At 42.5% G+C, this 20,418-nt stretch overlaps 1 protein-coding gene across 1 annotated transcript in view; it reads left to right on the top strand.

Moving 5' to 3' along the window:
• LOC118402098 (dual specificity testis-specific protein kinase 2-like) overlaps positions 1–20,418 on the top strand; it is a 38,018-nt gene that overhangs the window by 9,067 nt on the left and 8,533 nt on the right. The window contains exons 2-6 of the mRNA XM_035800001.2: positions 1,477–1,781; positions 9,435–9,556; positions 12,226–12,274; positions 19,350–19,496; positions 19,915–19,997. Of these exons, the coding sequence (XP_035655894.1) occupies positions 1,560–1,781; positions 9,435–9,556; positions 12,226–12,274; positions 19,350–19,496; positions 19,915–19,997 (623 nt within the window). The 5' untranslated portion in view covers positions 1,477–1,559. The remainder of the gene's footprint in view (positions 1–1,476; positions 1,782–9,434; positions 9,557–12,225; positions 12,275–19,349; positions 19,497–19,914; positions 19,998–20,418) is intronic.

Genomic DNA, 20,418 nt, shown 5'->3' with positions numbered 1-20,418 from the left:
CATTATGGGCTATTGTGTATAGGCCAGTGACAAATCTAAATGTCATCCATTTCAAATTCAAGCTATAACACAACAAAATGTGCAAAAAGTCCAGGGGTGTGAATATGTTCTGAAGGCACTGTAGTTGTATTCTCACCAGCTACAAAATGTAGGTTGCTGCTGAGATGCTAGGGAGGGAGGGAGTGAGGGAAGAAATGGTTCAGACTGGAGAAGTCATGAATTCACCATCTGCATTATTGATATGACGCTGTTAAGTGTTTCTGCTTTGAATGAAGGGCAATGTATAATTTTAGTGACATTTATGACTTGTTCTTGTGAACCCAGACGACTAGGCCTAGCAGCAATTGAAATGGAAAAACAGCCCTCATATGTTATACATCCGTTCTGCTTCTGAAAAGCAGATTTACTAAAATAGCTGCTTTAAACATTCTTGGCAGACTGAGTCTGATCATTGTCATACACTTGCAAAATGGCAAAAAAATGCCTTTAGTAATGGAGGAGGATAACATCCTTTTAAGGGTACGGCTGGAGCAGCAAAAAGATCCCAGAACTAGTCCAGTAACTTTGGATGATTTGATTTCAGTTGTTTTCATTTGGGATTGGATGGGGGATGGGAATCACACGAGTTTGAATTAAGAATAGCATTCTTCTCCCAGAGTTTTGAATAGCTTCTCTCTAGTCTCTAACACAAGGAAAGGGGAGGACAGTAGAATAACCCAGAGACCTCGCCTAGTTACAACCAGCCCATCGAGTAAAGCTCAATAGACCTGTGCATCCTGGGGAAATCAGGGGTCCTTAACAAGTGCTGGATGCTTCAAAGTACTAGTGCCATGTGAAAGGTCATCCTCGCCCTCACTCAGTCATTTAAATCAAAGGACTTCTTCCTATGGTCATTACTCTGGGGTTATTATGTCTCCTTGTGTTCCTGTACATGCTCCCTTGTTCGTTTAGGATCCCAGTCTTGGGCTTTGGCTTTATCTTGGCTTAATCTCGTATAATTGGACAATCTATCCCTATTAGAGCCATTATTTGCAGGCTTGTCAGACCAGAGGCGGGTTAGGACTCCTGTCATGTGTGTCTAAGTAGATTGATCTTGTGTGAAGTAATGCTTTTGTCTTAGTATTTGAAAAAAGTTGGAGGAAATGTCAGAGGAATGTGATAAAATAGATTAGGCTCATTATCCCCCTCATGACAACACAGCTGTGTTCTGTTTTAAATGCACGGAATGGTGATTTTAAAAAAACACACACACTGATTTATTATACTTCAGGGGTACATAAAACACCATGTTTTCCATACAGATACTAGCTGAAACGATCAGTGTTTTCTGGCTTGTTATTTGTGTCCTGTGAACCATAAGCTTGTACTGTACATTCTAAACTACAGGAAAGTACAAATATTATTAGCTGGCACCAAAGCACACAATTTTCTCAGTCTGCCTGCTGAGAATGGATTTTGGTGTTTCCTTCCTCTTAGGGCTGTAAAGGGTTGCCAAGCAGTTATCGAAAATGTGAAACCTTCATGGAGAAGTCCCCCACAGAGTTACCAGTGAAGAGACAATGATGGATCGGAACAAGCGCAACTCCATTGCCGGCTTCCCCTCCATGAGGCCAGACCGTCTTGATGACCTGGATGGTGGAGGGGAGTGGGCCCCGTCTCAGGTGGGAAGAGTGTGCCCCTCATCCTACCGCGCCCTCATCAGTGCCTTCTCCTGCCTGACGCGCCTTGATGACTTCATCTGCGAGTGGATTGGCTCCGGCTTCTTCTCAGAGGTCTACAAGGTGGGTTTATGTTATGATGACCTGAAATGCAAGAGTTTTATGGTAGGTAGGTGGTACTGGTAGGTAAATAGTAGATTGTGTGAGGACTGCTTATTCATTCATATCAACGTATGGTTTAGGCTAGGCTAGCAGAAAAGCTATGGTATGTCATCACCAGGATTACTTAAATATATAATCTCACACCCTGAGATGTCTCAGCCCTCATTATGTTATTAAACCTCAGTGTGTGGTGCAGAATACAGTTAGCTAATACATTGAGCGAGTGACAAGGAGACGGCAACCGACCAAGAGGACTTTTTATTTTTTAAATTTAACTAGGCAAGTCAGTTAATTTGTTCTTATTTTTTACAATGACCGCCTAGGAACAGTGGGTTAACGGTCTCGTTCAGGTGCAGAACGTCAGATATTTACCCTGTCAGCTCGGGGATTCGATCTGGAAACCTTTTGGTTACTGGCCAACACTCTAACCACTAGGCTACCTGCCGCCCCTATCGCCATAGTAGACTAATAGCTACCATAGTAGACTAATAGCTACCATAGTAGACTAATAGCTACCATAGTAGACTAATAGCTACCATAGCGAGGTTGATGACGTAGTACCTATCTTGACTATATAAAACTGGGAGAAGCTAGTTAAGCTAATGTGAGCTAGCTAGGCTAATTGAGGCTGCAAAGCGTTTTTTAAAATTGCAAGCACATTCTCATCCTACAGTTACAAATAACAATCCGTTCAGAATATTAAGTAGTACTCTGCTTGTTGGCGTCTTAGTCGTTGTAGCCTATCGTTCTCCTTTAACTTTTAATTCTGTCACTTCCATTGATTAGATACTTTTGGTCATATAGTGTATATGGACACCTGTTTGTCGAATATCTCTTTCCAAAATCATGGGTATTAATATGTAGTTGGTCCCCCCCCTTTGCTGCTATAACAGCCTCCACTCTTCTGGGAAGGATTTCCACTAGATGTTGGAGCATCGCTGCTGGGACTTGCTTCCATTCAGCCACAAGCATTAGTGAAGTCGGGCATTGATGTTGGGTGATTAGGCCTGGTTTGCAGTTGGTGTACCAATTAATTCTGAAGGTATTCGATAGGGTTGAGGTCAGGGCTCTGTGCAGGCCAGTCAAGTTCTTCCATGCCGATCTCGACGAGCAATTTCTGTATGGACATCGCTTTGTGCACGCGGCTGTTGTCATGCTGAAACAAGAAAGGACCTCCCCCAATCTGTTGCCATACAGTTGGAAGCACAGAATCGTCTACTCTAGAATGTCATTGTATGCTGTAGTGTTAAGATTGCCCTTCACTGGAACTAAGGGGCCTCGCCCGAACCATGGAAAAACAGCCCTAGACCATTGTTCCTCCTCCACCAAACTTTACAGTTGGCACTATGCATTCCGTCAGGTAGCGTTCTCCTGCATCTGCCAAACCCAGATTAATCCATCAAATTTCCAGATGGTGATTCATCACTTCAGAGAACGTGTTTCCACTGCTCCGGAGTACAATGGCGGCAAGCTTTAGACCACTCCGCCCGACGCCTGGCGTTGCGATCTTAGGCTTGTGTACGGCTGCTCGGCCATGGAAACCCATTTTATGAAGCGCCCAACGAATAGTTATTGTGCTGACGTTGCTTCCAGAGGTGGTTTAGAACTCGGTAGTGAGGGTTGTAATCAAGGACAGGTGATTTTTACTCGCTTCAGCACTCGGCAGTCCTGTTCTGTGAGCTTTTGTGGCCTAGCACTCGGCATCTGAGCCGTTATTACTTCTAGACGTTTCCACTTCACAATAACAGCACTGAGTTGGCCCGGGGCAGCTCTAGCATGGTATAATTTTGACGAATTAACTTGTTGGAAAGGTGACATCCTATGACTGTACCATGTTGAAAGTCACTAAGCTCTTCAGGAAGGCCATTCTACTACCAATGTTTGTCTATAAAGATTGCATGACTGTGTGCTTGACTCTATACACCTGATAGCAACAGTGTACGGAAATAGCCGAATCCATTCATTTGAAGCTGTGTCCACATACTGTGTTTTTATTTATACATACTCACTCACTACCGTTCAAAAGTTTGGGGTCACTTAGAAATGTCCTTGATTTTGAAAGGAAAGCACATTTTGTTTTCGTCCATTTTTAAAATAACATCAAATTGATCAGAAATACAGTGTAGACATTGTTAATGTTGTAAATTACCATTGTAGCTGAAACGGATTATTTTATTAATAATAATTATTATCGGTAACCATCACTCCTGTGTTCCAATGGCACATTGTGTTAGCTAATCCAAGTTTTTATAATTTTAACAGACAAATTGATCATTAGAAAACACTTTTGCAGTTATGTTAGCACAGCTGTAAACTGTTGTGCTGATTTAAAGAAGCAATAAAACTGGCCTTTAGACTAGTTGAGTATCTGGAGCATCAAATCAAATGTTATTTGTTACATGCACCGAATACAACCGGTGTAGACCTTACAGTGAAATGCTTACTCATGAGCCCCTAACCGACAGTGCAGTTTAAAAAAATACAGATAAGAATAAGAGAAATGAAGCTGGCAGCTTCAATAAATAGTACCCGCAAAACACCAGTCTCAACAGTGAAGAGGCGACTCCGGAATGCTGTCCTTCTAGGCAGAGTTCCTCTGTTCAGCGTCTTGTTCTTTTGCCCATATGAATCTTTATTTTTATTGGCCAGTCTGAGATATCTGGGCGGCAGGGTGTTCTAGTGGTTAGAGCGTTGGACTAGTAACCGGAAGGTTGCAAGTTCAAACCCCCGAGTTGACAAGGTACAAATCTGTCGTTCTGCCCCTGAACAGGCAGTTAACCCACTGTTCCTAGGCCGTCATTGAAAATAAGAATTTGTTCTTAACTGACTTGCCTAGTTAAATAAAGGTGAAAAAAAAATATGGCTTTTTCTTTGCAACTCTGCCAGCATCCCGGAGTTGCCTTTTCTCTGTTGACGTTGAGACTGGTGTTTTGCGGGTACTATTTAATGAAACTGTCAGTTGAGGACTTGTGAGTCGTCTGTTTCTCAAACTAGACACTCTTATGTACTTGTCATCTTGCTCAGTTGTGCACTGGGGCCTCCCACTCCTCTTTCTATTCTGGTTAGTGCCAGCTTGCGCTGTTCTGTGAAGGGAGTAGTACAGTGCTGTACGAGATATTCAGTTTCTTGGCAATTTCTCGCATGGAATAGTCTTCATTTCTCGGAACAAGAATAGACTGACGAGTTTCAGAAGAAAGGTCTCTGTTTTCGGACATTTTGAGTCTGTAATCAAACCCACTGATGCTCCAGATACTCAACTAGTCTGAAGGCCAGTTTTATTGCTTCTTTAATTAGGACAACAGTTTTTAGCTGTGCTAACATAATTGCAAAATGATCAACTTGGATTAGCTAACACACCGTGCCATTGGATTACAGGAGTGATGATTGCTGATAATGGGCCTTTGTATGCCTATGTAGATATTCCACAAAAATCTGCCGTTTCCAGCTACAATAGTTATTTCCAACATAAACAATGTATTTCTGATCAATTTTATGTTAATAGACAAAAAATGTGCTTGTCTTTCAAAAACCAGGACATTTCTAAGTGACCCCAAACCTTTGATCGGTAGTGTAACATACATACATACAGTACCAGTGAAAAGTTTGGACACAGCTACTCATTCAAAGGTTTTTCTTTATTTTTACTATTTTCTACATTGTAGAATAATAGTGAATACATCACAACTATGAAATAACACATGGAATCATGTAGTAACCAAAAAAGTGTTCAACAAATCAAAATGTATTTTCGATTCCTTAAAGTAGCCACCCTTTGCCTTGACAGCTTTGCACATTCTTGGCATTCTCTCAACCAGCTTCACCTGGAATGCTTTTCCAACAGTCTTGAAGGAGTTCCCACATATGCTGAGTACTTGTTGGCTGCTTTTCCTTCACTCTGCGGTCCAACTCATCCTAAGCCATCTCAATTGGGTTGAGGTCAGGTGATTGTGGAGGCAAGGTCATCTAAAGCAGCACTCCATTACTCTGTGGTCAAGTAGCCCTTACATAGCCTGGAGGTGTGTTGGGTCATTGTCCTGTTGAGAAACAAATGATAGTCCCACTAAGCGCAAACCAGATGGGATGGTTTATCGCTGCAGAATGCTGTGGTAGCCATGCTGGTTAAGTGTAGCTTGAATTCTAAATAAATCACTGACAAGGTCACCAGCAAAGCACCCCAACACCATCACATCTCCTCTATGCTTCACGGTGGGAACGACGCATGCAGAGATCATCCATTCACCTTCTCTGCGTCTCACAAAGACAGTGGTTGGAACCAAAAATCTCAAATTTGAATTCATCAGACCAAAGGACAGATTTCCACCGGTCTAATGTCCATTGATCATGTTTCTTGGCCCAAGCAAGTCTCGTCTTCTTATTGGTGTCCTTTTAGTAGTGGTTTCTTTGCAGCAATTCAACCAACAAGGGCTGATTCACATAGTCTCCTCTGAGCAGTTGATGTCTGTTACTTGAACTCTGAAGAATTTATTTGGGCTGCAATCTGAGGTGCAGTTAACTCTAACAGAGGTAATTCTGGGTCTTTCTTGTGATAGTCCTCATGAGAGACCGTTTCATCAGCTTATGGTTATTGCGACTGCATTTTAAGAAACTTTCAAATTGATTGAAATGTTCTGTATTGACTGACCTTCATGTCTTAAAATAATGGACTGTTGTGCCATATTATGGACTTGGTCTTTTCCCAAATAGGGCTGTCTTCAGTATACCTTGTCACAACACAACTGATTGAACTTTTAACACGGCATACCTGTCAATTGAAATTAATTCCAGGTGACTACCTCATGAAGCTGGTTGAGAGAAAGCAAAGAGTGTGCAAAGCTATCATCAAGGCGAAGGCTGGCTACTTAACACTTTCTTTTTCTTTTGGTTACTACGTGATTTAAATTTGTATTTTACTATTTTTGATGTCTTCACTATTCTCCAATGTCGAAAATAGTAAAAATAAAGAGAAACCCTTGAATGAGTAGGTGTCCAAACATTTGTGTGTGTGCGCATGCATGTATACATATCTCTTTTTAAACGCGCAGAGGCTCTGACTGTAGCCTATTGTCGCTTTGAGGACTTATGATTGGGCAACAAAAACCAGCTAAATGCACCACTCTCCGCTTTCGTGAAAATCAAGAGCAGCGGCATAAATGATCCAATTTCTCCCTCGCGCACGCACAGCAGCCGCGCGTTCTGATATGTACAGGCCCTTCCGGATAAGTCAGTTAAAATGACACATACCCGTATCAATCAAATCCAACCCAAACCTGTGACATTATTTAGAATTCTGGATTGGGTCTCAGGTATTCGGGTACAGGTGAATCCGTGAACACCTCTAGCACACAGATACTGTGGCCGCTCCTTATTACATTGATCTAGGCTATTGTCTCACAATCTACTGATATGGGACGTGCGAAAAGCACTTTATTTCCACGTCGCTCTGGTTACGATATGAAAATATAGAAGGGCTGAAGAGGTTTATGATGGCGACTAGACGTTAGGCTACAATGGCTGTCTAAGTGCTATATCGTCCATTACACTAACAACCTGACAGGGTTGGTACTTCAACAGATATGGCTGTTGAGGTTAGATGTTCAACTCCTTTACTGACATTTTGAGGTCATGTTAGCTACGTTCACTTTTGGTGTAAGCCACAATGTAATTTCCTCCAACCAGCGTCAGCGCTCATGAAAGTCACTTTTTTACTTTCAATGAGGGACTTTCAATTAGTTATAGGCTATAGACTTCAGCTTCACCTACTGAAAAGTCGGAGTCAGGGCATTCTATATTGATGTTGTCACAACCACCACAATGTCAGCACTTTCTATCTCATGCCTCTATTACATTTATATTTACATTTAAGTCATTTAGCAGACGCTCTTATCCAGAGCGACTTACATCTTAGTCATACTATTTCCTTTCCATCTGTATGTATGAGTCAATGCATACTGATGGACTGGAAATAGAATTCAGATTTCGTTTCTTAGCTCAAACAGGAAACTAGCCTAATTACAGAAAGGAATAGAAGTGTTGCTATGTCTGGAGCTGTGATGCACAGTAATCTAATGGCCGCTTCAGAGCATGGCCACAGTAGTCTGCCTTAGAACGACTCAATCACTGCTCATTGGAGTCAAAGGGTTAATGCAAAGGACCCAGTGCTGACTTGGTGGGGGAAGGGCAGCGTGTAGGGTCCTGCCCCAGGCTGCCTGAGGGGGCTGTCATCACACCATGGATTTTAGGGAGGGAATGCCCATCCACCCTGAATATGACTGGGGCCTTTACAAATAGTCCTTGTTGAACAAACCTTAGGAAAAAGCTTCCTTTATTCACACTCACATGTTCAACCATGTTTTAAAAGGTGCTGTTTAATCCTTGGGGCCATAATATTGTTATATTGCAGCTGTTTCCTCTCAAGTCAAAATTATGACTTCAGCTTTATTAGTACAACAATATTTACCCTCGTTGCCTCAGACTTGCTTCTCTAAATGCTTAACGGACACAAATGTTTCCTGTGTAATGAGTTCCATATTTGTCTAAGCAAGGGGACAATGGATCTACATAAAATAGAATGATCTGTTTGTCTTCGACTGTGTGTCCTGTCTACAGGGCTAGGTATTGAGGCGGCTAGCTGGATTGATGGAACAGATTGGAGGTGCAGGGTCTTGCTGGGGCAACATTATGGGTCTTTGTTTGAGCCAGGCTGCACTCTCTCTCCTGGTGGGCAGAGGATGGGAGTGGGGGAGGTGGTCTAGAGGAGGCCATCTGCTGCCTGCTCCTCTCCTACAGGGAAGACTAGCTGCACCTTTTGTAGTAGAACTTCAAGAGCGGCTAAAGAAGCACTATGAACTGGATACTCATCCAAGTGCTATGTAAATAAGGCCTAGATCGGCCTGCCTCCCTTTTCTGTACCTCAAACTTCCTTTTATCTCCGCTCTCCAACAAATGTAACCTGTAAACTAGCTATACAATGCCTATCTGGTTATATCTGTTACTGTGCTCGCAGACCGACCTGAGTTGAGACTTTAACTTCTTATTCACTGGTTTCAGTGTCTTAATATTTCATCTGGAGGAAGTGAGCAGTAGCAGATACAGCTTATTTTTCTCACCCTGACTCATAACTTCCTGTGGTTGTTATGGCTTTGAGGAAGCAAATAAAACTATTTCCCAACGATCAGATTGATGTTTGTATTGTTGTAGTTAGATAAGTGTTCTAAAGAAAAGGGTTACATTGTAGGTAGTTGTGGTAGGCTAACACCTAGGTTACATATCACAACATTCATGTTCTTGGCCTCGGCTCAGTATTCTTTCTAGTGCACCAATGTGTGGATGAAAGCCAGCCACTCATCTTTGATCACATTGGAGTTAATGCTGCAAGGAAGGCCAGTGACTGATCTAATTCACAGGAGAAATGAACTGTTTTACTTCCCGTTGTTATGGTTCTGAATGTGGAAGGACATTCATTTTGCTGCAGAAAGAGAACCTTTCTCCATGATCTTGGAATAACGATAACAGAGAAGTGTCCCCACGATAAGGGAATATTGATAAGGGAACGGTAGTGTTAAAGAGAAGCATTCCGATAATGCCAAATTGACCGGATTGTTGTGTTCGTTGCAGGTACGCCACAGAGTGTCGGGCCAGGTGATGGCTCTGAAGATGAACAAACTGAGCAGTAACCGCGCCAACATGCTGAGAGAAGTCCAACTGATGAACAGACTGTCCCATCCCAACATCCTCAGGTGACCTCCAGGAAACAAAACATCTGTTCCACTACAGTTGATTTTTTTTTGGGGGGGGCACGGCACCATCCTCAATATTTTGTGTAGTTTGAATATCAATCTGTCCTTTTGGAGAAACGGAACTAAAATGCCTTCTGCGATATTATACAATTATTTTTCATTCTTGGTCAGTTACTGATTAAATTATCCCAGCTTTTTAATAACAATCTCAAGGGGCTACTCAAAAAATGGGTACAATACAGGGCTGGAAAAGTTCAGTTATGGTACCATATTCAGAAATGGTGTCATTTTCTTACTGACTAATGGTCTAATTGCCTTTTTTTCTAGAAAGTGACTCTTAAGTCATTTGTGAATCCTTCATCTTTGAAAGATACTTTGATCTGTAGCTTTCTGTCAAAATGGCGTTAGCCTCCCCTTTAATGGAATCAGTGGGGTAATAAATGATATGATGAAGTGGGTGGTTCGAGCCCTGAATGCTGATTGGCTGAAATCCGTGGTATATCAGAACGTATACCACAGGTATGACAAAACATGTATTTTTACTGTTCTAATTATGTTTGTAATCACTTTTTATAATAGCAATAAGGCACCTCGGGGGTTTGTGGTATATGGCCAATATTCCACGGCTAAGGGCTGTCTCCAGACACTGTTGCGTCGTACATAAGAACAGCCCTTAACCGTGGTATATTGGCCATATACCACACCCCCTCATGCCTTATTGCTTAAAAATATGCCATTTAGCAGACTCTTTTATCCAAAGCAAATTACAGTAATACGTGCATACATTTTACGTATGGGGTGTGACCTTGATCTCTGCTGTTCCACAGTATTTAACAATGGATTTTCTGGAACAACATCCTGAGTTTGAATTTCATTGACATGAATTCCCTTATGAGGAACAACCTTTCCCTTTTCACTTCTCACCAAAGCTGTTTATTTTCATATTAAGTTGGGAGCCTGCAAAATCGGCACACATACATATTTGACCAAACTCCTCATGATAGAACAAATAGTTTGGGATTTATTATTGTATGACAATGTTTTATGTTGTCATGGACAATAAAATGGAACAATCTGAATTTCCTATCCTCAAATGGATTAGGCTGACCTAGGCTTTGCATGATACACTACAGAGCTCACATTCTGCTGTCGGTGGTGGGTAGGAAAGAGATGGTCTGTGTGTGCTGTGGTTGGCTGACGAGAATTCTGAGGGGTTCTTTGTCTGAGAAACCCTTCGAAGAACCATCTGTCTTGCATTTATTGGGTCATAACTCAGGGGAGCCAACACTCGCTGTGTGTGTACAGCCTGGCTCGTGTGTTAGGATATTCATACAACCAGTTTGTCATTTCCAAAAACAGACGGCCTTGACTGTGACTCCAGCCTCTTAAGATTTGGATGCAGTGGCTCCAAAAAAAGAGGGAGAAAAAGAGCTGGAATGTGGGTCAGGAGAGTGAGCCTAGTTTCCCCCTAGAAATGACTTTCTTGTTTGCACTGCTCTTGTTGGGTCTTTTCTTCCAGTGCAGAAGTATTTAACCACCAAGAGATTTGTCATTTTGCTCTCGAAAGGACTATGCTTTCGTCCTTGGGCCAGATAATTAACTTTTTTGAGCTACATATAGACCCACTCAAATCTTAAACTCTAGACCCCATAGCTTAGCTTTGTCATGTCAACATGAGAAGAGCATAACAGGAGAGCCATAAATATGCATCCACCACATGTCTCATGGTATTTTGTGGTAAATCTACTGAACAACAATATAAACGCAACCATTTCAATGATGTTACGGAGTTCTAGTTTATATAAGGAAATGAGTCCATTTTAAAATAAATTAATTAGGCCCAAATATATGGCTTTCCCATGACTGGGCAGTGGTGCAGCCAAGGGGGTTGAAACTGTAGAACCCAATTCCTACATTTGAATTTTAAAATGTGTTTTATCAAACAAAACTATGCTACATTTTATCTTTGTAAATTGGACAGTGCAGTTAGATTTAACAATAATTTAAGCTTTCTGCCCGTATAAGACATGTCTATGTCCTGGGAAATGTTATTGTTATTTACAATGTCATGCTAATCACATTAGTGCACGTTAGCTCAACCGTCCTGTGGGGGGGGGGGACCGATCCCATAGAAGTTAATTAAAGACCAAAATAATTGTCAGTTTCATTAGCTGTCCGGGTGGCTGGTCTCAGCCGATTCCGCAAGTGAACAAGCCGGAAGTGGAGGTCCTGGGCTGGCGTGGTTACACGTGGTCTGCGGTTGTGAAGTCGGTTGGATGTAATGCCAAATTCTCTCAAGCGACGTTGGAGGCAGCTTATGGTAGAGAAATAAATATTTGATTCTCTGTCAACAGCTCTGGTGGACATTGTTGTGTGGCAACTGCACATTTTAGTGGCTTTGTATTGTCCCCAGTACAAGGTGCACCTGTGTAATGATCATGCTGTTTCTTCATCTTCTTGATATGCCAGACCTGTCAGGTGGCTGGATTATCATGGCAAAGGAACAATTCTCACTAACAGGGATGTAAACACATTTGTGTGCACAATTTGACAGAAATAAGCTTTTTGTTCGTATGGAAAATGTCTGGGCTTTTTTCTTTTATTTCAGCTCATGAAATGTTCATTATACATAGAAACAATAACTGACTGATGTCTTTGTCTTCCTCTAGGTTCATGGGTGTGTGTGTTCAGGAAGGCCAGCTCCATGCTCTGACTGAGGTAAGAGGAACCACTGTTTTGTCTTTGTGACTTAGAGCCTTGTATAGATGGCCTACACCTCAGAAACATGACTGTACCGCTTGCTGTCGTGTTTCAGGTCGGGATGTTGGCACACTGTCTTATTCTGTTTTTCCATCCACTCTATCATGGAATGTGATTCTAGAAACATGATGGGTTTTCTAGCATCAGTATAGGCCTAAATGCTTTTTACTTGTAATGTAGCTAATACTGTCATATTGCTCATTGAGTCCTGTTGCGGTATGGTCAGCTTGTTATGTAATGTAAGTCTCATAAGTATAACCCACTGAAAGGTAACCTCATAGCCATGATTATAATGAAAAGGTATTGTGAATTTTTATCCAGGGTTTTTCTTCAGGTGAACACCAAACAGTGCTGCTTTGCCCAGAAGGACAGCAACCTGTAATTGAAAGAACCTTGTGTTTCCCTGCATAGTTTACATGTGAGCAAATAAAGCTGTGTTGATGTTCTCAATGAAAAGCCAGGGGATGGGTTCCATTAGAGCTAAGGGTTATGTTTTATATTTCTGTCAAAATTGTGCACAAAATAGCTTGACCTATCTGTGTGACTGAGTCGGTGTGTCCATGTAATCCAAATAGATAGCCCTGTGCTAATGATAAGGGTCGATTAGTAAGGGGAGTAGCTTTACGACTGACTGCCCCATCTGAGCCCAAGCACTCGTGTGAAGTGAATGATAGCAGGAAGTTATCCAATATGTGGATCCATGGAGATGAAGACTGGGAGAGAGGGGAACCTTCTCACACTCCAGTCTCCTGGGGCTGTGGTGTCAGCAGCCTCAAGCGAGGCTGTGAATACTGAACACATGGCATCATGGGGTTATGTTTTGCTGCTACTGCTGTATAAACAGAACTAGCTGCTAGCTACCAGCACTGTCTGCTCTGGCTGGATCCTGGCCTTAGCAACGGGCCTGACGAGTCTCCATGGTAGGAAATGAAGAGTCAAGTTACCGTGCAGCCACAGGCTTAGAGATGCAATCACTCATCAGGGCTCTACAGTGTGACCATTTTATTCCCACATATGCCTAAATATTTTGCTGTGTGACCTAGAATCTTAATTTAAGAGGACCAGTGCTCCTAGAAAAATGAAGGATTCTAGCTTTATTACCTCATCATTTTTCATTGTGTTTGTACATTTCTTAGTGTGCCTACATTTTTCCATTTAGAATTACTTGCTCCTTGTAAAGCCCTGCTCTTTGTAAAAGCCCTGCTTCTTATAAAGCCCTGCTTCTTCGATCAAAACACCCTTTGACTCATCGGGTTGGCACAGTAACCTCTGCTCTGCTTCCCACTGTCTGACAGACCTCGTTTACACATTAGGCAAAGACCGATTAGGAGCATTATAATCTGGGTAATCCATGAGCCACTGGGGGGATTAGACCATTATTTGAAGCTGCTCGCAGTGGTCACAAGAGACAATTAATTCCCATTTCCTTTCTGGCTTTCTTAGCTTTAATTCAGGAAGGTTCAGGGAAAGCCTTGTCTTCAGCAAAGTGTATCAGCTAATGATTTCTAAGAGTTGCACCTGCCTAGAACAGTGTTTTATGCATGTTAGTTGTTTTGGATATTGTCCAGGCCTAGGCTACGATCTTCTAAGTAATATGACCTTTTTCAACATTAAACCGGTCTTCTCTTGAGATTCAAGTCATGTTTAGTTTTACTGCAAGATATGAATTACCACAATGTTTGTTAAAATGATGTATTTTAGTGCCTCTGCTGCTATGGATACTTAGGGTAATATGGATGATCTATCCCATTAACTTTTTTTCTGTCAATCAATCACTGTGGGTGAGTCATTGATGGAAGGCAGTAGATTACTAATCTAGACAGAAAAAATAGTCTAGTCTACCCTTTCAATGTAGTTTATTGTGGTTAAAATCTAAGAAAAAAGGTTGTGTTCTGTCAAGTAACATATTGTTTCTCAATAGGGAATCTATTTAAGAAAATAAAATTATGCAAACATTTTCTGATTTTGTGCACCTCCGCTTTTATACAAAGTCAGGTGCCCATGAATAGACCGACAGATATGATTTGAACAATAAAACGGGTGTTAAACATGGGATTTTCTACACAGAACAAACTCAATCATCAACTTTTCTGACGACAAAACAGTGGTAGGCCTGTTTACCAACAATGATGACAACCTATATGGTGTAGGTGAGAGCCCTGGTCGAAAGCCCTGGGAGTGGTGCTAGGAAAATAACCTCTCCCTCAACGTCAACAGCAGAGAGCGCACGCCCCCACCACATCGAGTGGAGAGGGTCAAAAGCTTCAAGTTCCTCAGCATGCACATCACGGAGGACCTGAAATGGTCCTTCCACAGCGCCTCTTCAACCTCAGGAGACTAAAGAAATGTGGCTTGACCCATAAAGACCCTCACAAACTTCTGTCGGGCTGTATCTCCGCCTGGTACGACAACTACACTGCCCACAACTGCAGGGCTCTCCAGAGGGTGGTACGGTCAGCCCAACACATCACCAGGGGTACCCTGCGTTCCTTCCAGGACATCTACAGCACCTGGTGTCACAGGAAAGCCAAGAAGAGCCGAGGAAGGCCAAGAAGACCCGAGCCACGACCTGTTCATCCATCTAGAAGGAGGAGGAGAGACTGTACAGGTGCATCAAAGCTGAGACCTGATAAACAGATTCTGTCTCCAGGCCATCAAACAGTTAAATAGTCACCACTAGCCGCCCAGCACCCTGCCCTGAACCTTAATCACTGTTCTAGCCAGCTACCACCCAGTACCCTGCCCTGAACCTTAATCACTGTTCTAGCCAGCTACCACCCAGTACTCTGCCCTGAACCTTAATCACTGTTCTAGCCAGCTACCACCCAGTACCCTGCCCTGAACCTTAATCACTGTTCTAGCCAGCTACCACCAAGTACCCTGCCCTGAACCTTAATCACTGTTCTAGCCAGCTACCACCCAGTACTCTGCCCTGAACCTTAATCACTGTTCTAGCCAGCTACCACCCAGTACCCTGCCCTGAACCTTAATCACTGTTCTAGCCAGCTACCACCCAGTACTCTGCCCTGAACCTTAATCACTGTTCTAGTCAGCTACCACCCAGTACTCTGCCCTGCACATTAGAGACTGCTTTGTTCTATGTACATAGTCATTGGACACTGGTCCCTTTAATCATGTTTACATACTGTTTTACCCACTTTATATGTATAAACTATATTCTAGTTATGGCTCATCCTAAATAACTACTGCTGTACACCTTTCCTATTAATATACTGTCTACACACCATTATACACTCAGTGGCCAGTTAAGTCACTTAGCAATGACTTGCTATATAAAGCTAGCAAAAAGGCATCCGGGCATTCAGTTACTGTACGATTGAACGTTAGAATGGGCAAAACAAATGCCGTCAGTTCACAAACAACCCATCACTAGGCTACACCAGTGACTGTATGGGGCTACGCTGACGAGTCACTTTAGCAGTCACCGGCAGGTCTCGACGTGGGCTTAGACTCCTAGGAAAATACAAACAAGATCTTTGGTTTACAATGTCCTGATGCCATGGACATATACAGTGCCTTGCGAAAGTATTCGGCCCCCTTGAACTTTGCGACCTTTTGCCACATTTCAGGCTTCAAACATAAAGATATAAAACTGTATTTTTTTGTGAAGAATCAACAAGTGGGACACAATCATGAAGTGGAACGACATTTGGATATTTAAAACTTTTTTTAACAAATCAAAAACTGAAATATTGGGCGTGCAAAATTATTCAGCTCCCTTAAGTTAATACTTTGTAGCGCCACCTTTTGCTGCGATTTCAGCTGTAAGTCGCTTGGGGTATGTCTATCAGTTTTGCACATCGAGAGACTGAATTTTTTTCCCCATTCCTCCTTGCAAAACAGCTCGAGCTCAGTGAGGTTGGATGGAGAGCATTTGTGAACAGCAGTTTTCAGTTCTTTCCACAGATTCTCGATTGGATTCAGGTCTGGACTTTGACTTGGCCATTCTAACACCTGGATATGTTTATTTTTGAACCATTCCATTGTAGATTTTGCTTTATGTTTTGGATCATTGTCTTGTTGGAAGACAAATCTCCATCCCAGTCTCAGGTCTTTTGCAGACTCCATCAGGTTTTCTTCCAGAATGGTCCTGTATTTGGCTCCATCCATCTTCCCATCAAGTTTAACCATCTTCCCTGTCCCTGCTGAAGAAAAGCAGGCCCAAACCATGATGCTGCCACCACCATGTTTGACAGTGGGGTTGGTGTGTTCAGAGTGATGAGCTGTGTTGCTTTTACGCCAAACATAACGTTTTGCATTGTTGCCAAAAAGTTCAATTTTGGTTTCATCTGACCAGAGCAGTAGTTCATTCAGAGTGATCATGGGCCTCTTGGCTGCATCTCTGATCAGTCTTCTTGTATGAGCTGAACGTTTAGAGGGATGGCCAGGTCTTGGTAGATTTGCAGTGGTCTGATACTCCTTCCATTTCAATATTATCGCTTGCACAGTGCTCCTTGGGATGTTTAAAGCTTGGGAAATCTTTTTGTATCCAAATCCGGCTTTAAACTTCTTCACAACAGTATCTCGGACCTGCCTGGTGTGTTCCTTGTTCTTCATGATGCTCTCTGCGCTTTTAACGGACCTCTGAGACTATCACAGTGCAGGTGCATTTATACGGAGACTTGATTACACACAGGTGGATTGTATGTATCATCATTAGTCATTTAGGTCAACATTGGATCATTCAGAGATCCTCACTGAACTTCTGGAGAGAGTTTGCTGCACTGAAAGTAAAGGGGCTGAATAATTTTGCACGCCCAATTTTTCAGTTTTTGATGTGTTAAAAAAGTTTGAAATATCCAATAAATGTCGTTCCACTTCATGATTGTGTCCCACTTGTTGTTGATTCTTCACAAAAAAAAAAGTTTTATCTTTATGTTTGAAGCCTGAAATGTGGTAAAAGGTCGCAAATTTCAAGGGGGCCGAAAACTTTCGCACGGCACTGTAACTATGTTTGTATGATTCATGAATTGAAAAGCAGGATATAGGAGATTTGACTTTATTCAGTCTGTTTGACACCTTTTATGAACTACTCAGCACAAGCTGTTTGGTCTTCCAATCAAATAACAGTAATAGCCTATATGACCACCGATTCTGTGGCTGGCTAAACACGCAAAAGAGAATGTAAGTGAATGTGCCATAAAACCAATAATTACGTGGATTCCAACTCATCTTTACCACTTACATTACATGGGACATAAATTCACTCACAGGAGACGACGAACAAGCATCATGCTCTCCCTCCTCTGTGAAAAGAAATGTTACCGCAGCCAACCACAGCGCACAAAAATAACACCGGTACTGAGCGGCAGGTGAGACAGCAGACTGGCAAACCAGAAGTTTGGCTTTGACTGAAAGGGGCCTGTCATCGCTGGCTGTGACTGACAGGGGCCTGTGCTATCAATAGATCACTACAAGATGCATATTGTTCATTCGAGTGGAAAAAGGCTATACAGACTTTTCTGACTAGCTAATTTAAACATTTTAAATGAAAAGAAGCCGAGTTTAATGAAGTGGGGGAAACGTAGCCAGCTGACAATGTGTTTGTTATCGTCCATTTAGCCGACAGCCGGCGCTTGTGGAAAACATTGCTAGATTTGTTTCTCCATCAACATATCCTGTTTAGTCACATTTTCACTGCCTGGGTTCTGCCCTTTTTATCCTCCAGTCCGCTACTCTTGCTCTCTGTGATCATGTGTTAATGGCCTTCCCTTCTCCAGGTTACCTTGTCAGGGTTTAGGGTGGAGGTGAGTTGATGTGGCCTTGTAACCTTGTGTGCCTAACTTTTGGCCTTGGCTCATTCATCTGATCTGGAGACTGTCGCCTCAACCCACAGGGTGCATGGAGTGGATCATGTCCGCACTGACCGACTGGCAGCAGGATTTGTCTGGGCTTTACCCCTGTGAAGTGGAGCGCTAGGCTGGCAGACGACAGATGCGGGGGGCTACAGAGGAATTTGTAAGGCAAACAAGCTGTAATCCTCTCCTGCGTCTGGGATTGGTTTGGGGATGGGCTGCAGGGCAGGGGGAGAGAGTATTACAGCGCGGGGGCCTTTCAGCGCATAAGACCAAATGACACACACACATACGTTGGTGTGTTTCTAGGTTGACTTATTATTAGGCCTACTTCCAACATTCTACCTGAACAAAGGTAGAAGACTGCAGCACAAGTCAAATGTGTGTGATGCTTTAACCTCCGCTTTGGGCGGGCTAAATTCCATTGAAAGGTTAAGCTGTTAAAGGTACAGGCTAAGGGAGTTTAGTCTTCGTTCACATACATCATTTATTTACAGTTCCAACTGGGTGAAGACAGACGCGTTTTGACGAATATTCTCTTTTCTAGAAGTCCTCAATGTATTCATTGACAGTTTGCCAAGAAACCTAAAACACACCAGTCTAGAATCACAAGGGAGGCCCAGAGAAGTCTGGTCAGTCCAGGGACCCCAGTCTCTCTTTTCGTGACCCTTATCTACTTTAATTTCTCTCCGTAGTTATTTTCCAAATTTTTGTTTTGTGGAATCATTCTACATGATATAGGTTAGGCTAGTTCTGTGTGGGACAGCCAAGCCTCTTCCCGAGCCGACAGAGCTACTTTTAAAACTACTGAGTGGATTTCCAATTCACTTAGCTTTTTCTGCAAGCAGGCAGTCTTGTCTGTCATTGTCCTCAGCTGTGCTTGGCATTAGCATCAATCTATGTTTAGAGCGCTCAGAGTAAGTCGATTGACTTTGACCGGTCTTCCTGAATGGGGCGGGGCATAGCCCCAAATGACCAACGGGATGCTGTAACAATGTCTGTACAGAACATTACTTCATATCTCAATAACTCATGTAGAGTATGTACACGATAGTCATTGAATTCAATAGTGTACATTTACTGATAATGTGTACTTTTTTCCTACCCAGCTTTTGCTCACATCAAGGTGAAAGCCTGTGACAGAGGACAACTTTCTCCTGAACTTTCATTTGAAACCTTCCTAAATTGTTCTGTTTTCCCTCTCGACCTTTCTGCAGTACATCAACGGTGGGAACCTGGAGCAGCTGTTGGACAGCAACAAGCCTCTGAGCTGGGCTGCCAGGATAAAGCTGGCCTGTGAGATCGCCAATGGCCTGGGCTACCTGCACTCCAAAGGCATCTTCCACCGGGACCTCACCTCCAAAGTGGGTGGCAGTTGACTGTGGATGGATGCGTCCGAAATGTGGTGCACGGTTTCCTTTCCGAAACAGAGATAATAGATCTAGTCAGCATTTATATACAGTAACGTGTGTTTCAGTGCATTTTCTTCAAACCATAGGAGTTGGGACCTGGTTTCCATGCAATAGTACTTGACGTTATTGTGATTCTCTGGCTGTATCGGTTTCTTGTATTGCGGGTTGAAACTGAGCCACGTGGTGCTTTGACTCGTGCAGGGTGTAAACCTCTTTGAATTGAATCTAATCAACCAACATGTAGTACATCAAGTTAATTTGTGATTCAGTTCAAGTATGACTGACTGAGCATTCACTGACACTTTCCCTTCGTAAACGTCAGTCATTTTAGAAGCTCATAATGGAATTTGTGCTCACTGTTTGTCCTCAGAACTGCCTGATCAAGTCCGATGAGAACTGCTACACTGCAGTGGTTGGAGACTTTGGTCTCGCTGAGAAGATTCCCAACTATGAGTAAGTCATTTCCACGGTAACGGTTATATATTAAACAGGGGCCAGTGCTATACAAACACAATGTTGGTTTACATTCATTGCTTAAAACAGTTTTTAGCACGATACATAAGATTTAAGATCAGGACTGAAATTGAATCCCACAGTTGAATTATTATTATTATTATTTTATTTTTTACTCTAAAAAGAAAATCAAGATTTGCTCCTTTGAGTCCAGTGAAATGTCTCTAGTAAATGAATGTGGGGCTGGGAGGTAAAGGGATGGACAAGTGCCAGTAGGGGGGAGGGTCATTTGATTAGGCAGGAACATGAAGTACTGTTTTGGAATAAACTGGTGCTCTAGGCTAATAATACCAGAGCAGGTTAAGAAGGCCGCTCTCTTTCTCTCTCCAGGCTATGACTTCATTATTACATATTAATCTGA

Source organism: Oncorhynchus keta, chromosome 23 (genome assembly GCF_023373465.1).
Source record: "Oncorhynchus keta strain PuntledgeMale-10-30-2019 chromosome 23, Oket_V2, whole genome shotgun sequence".
Classification (NCBI taxonomy): Eukaryota; Metazoa; Chordata; class Actinopteri; order Salmoniformes; family Salmonidae; genus Oncorhynchus; species Oncorhynchus keta.
Note: the sequence above shows the minus strand (reverse complement) of the source record. Positions and strands in the feature narration are given on the sequence as shown.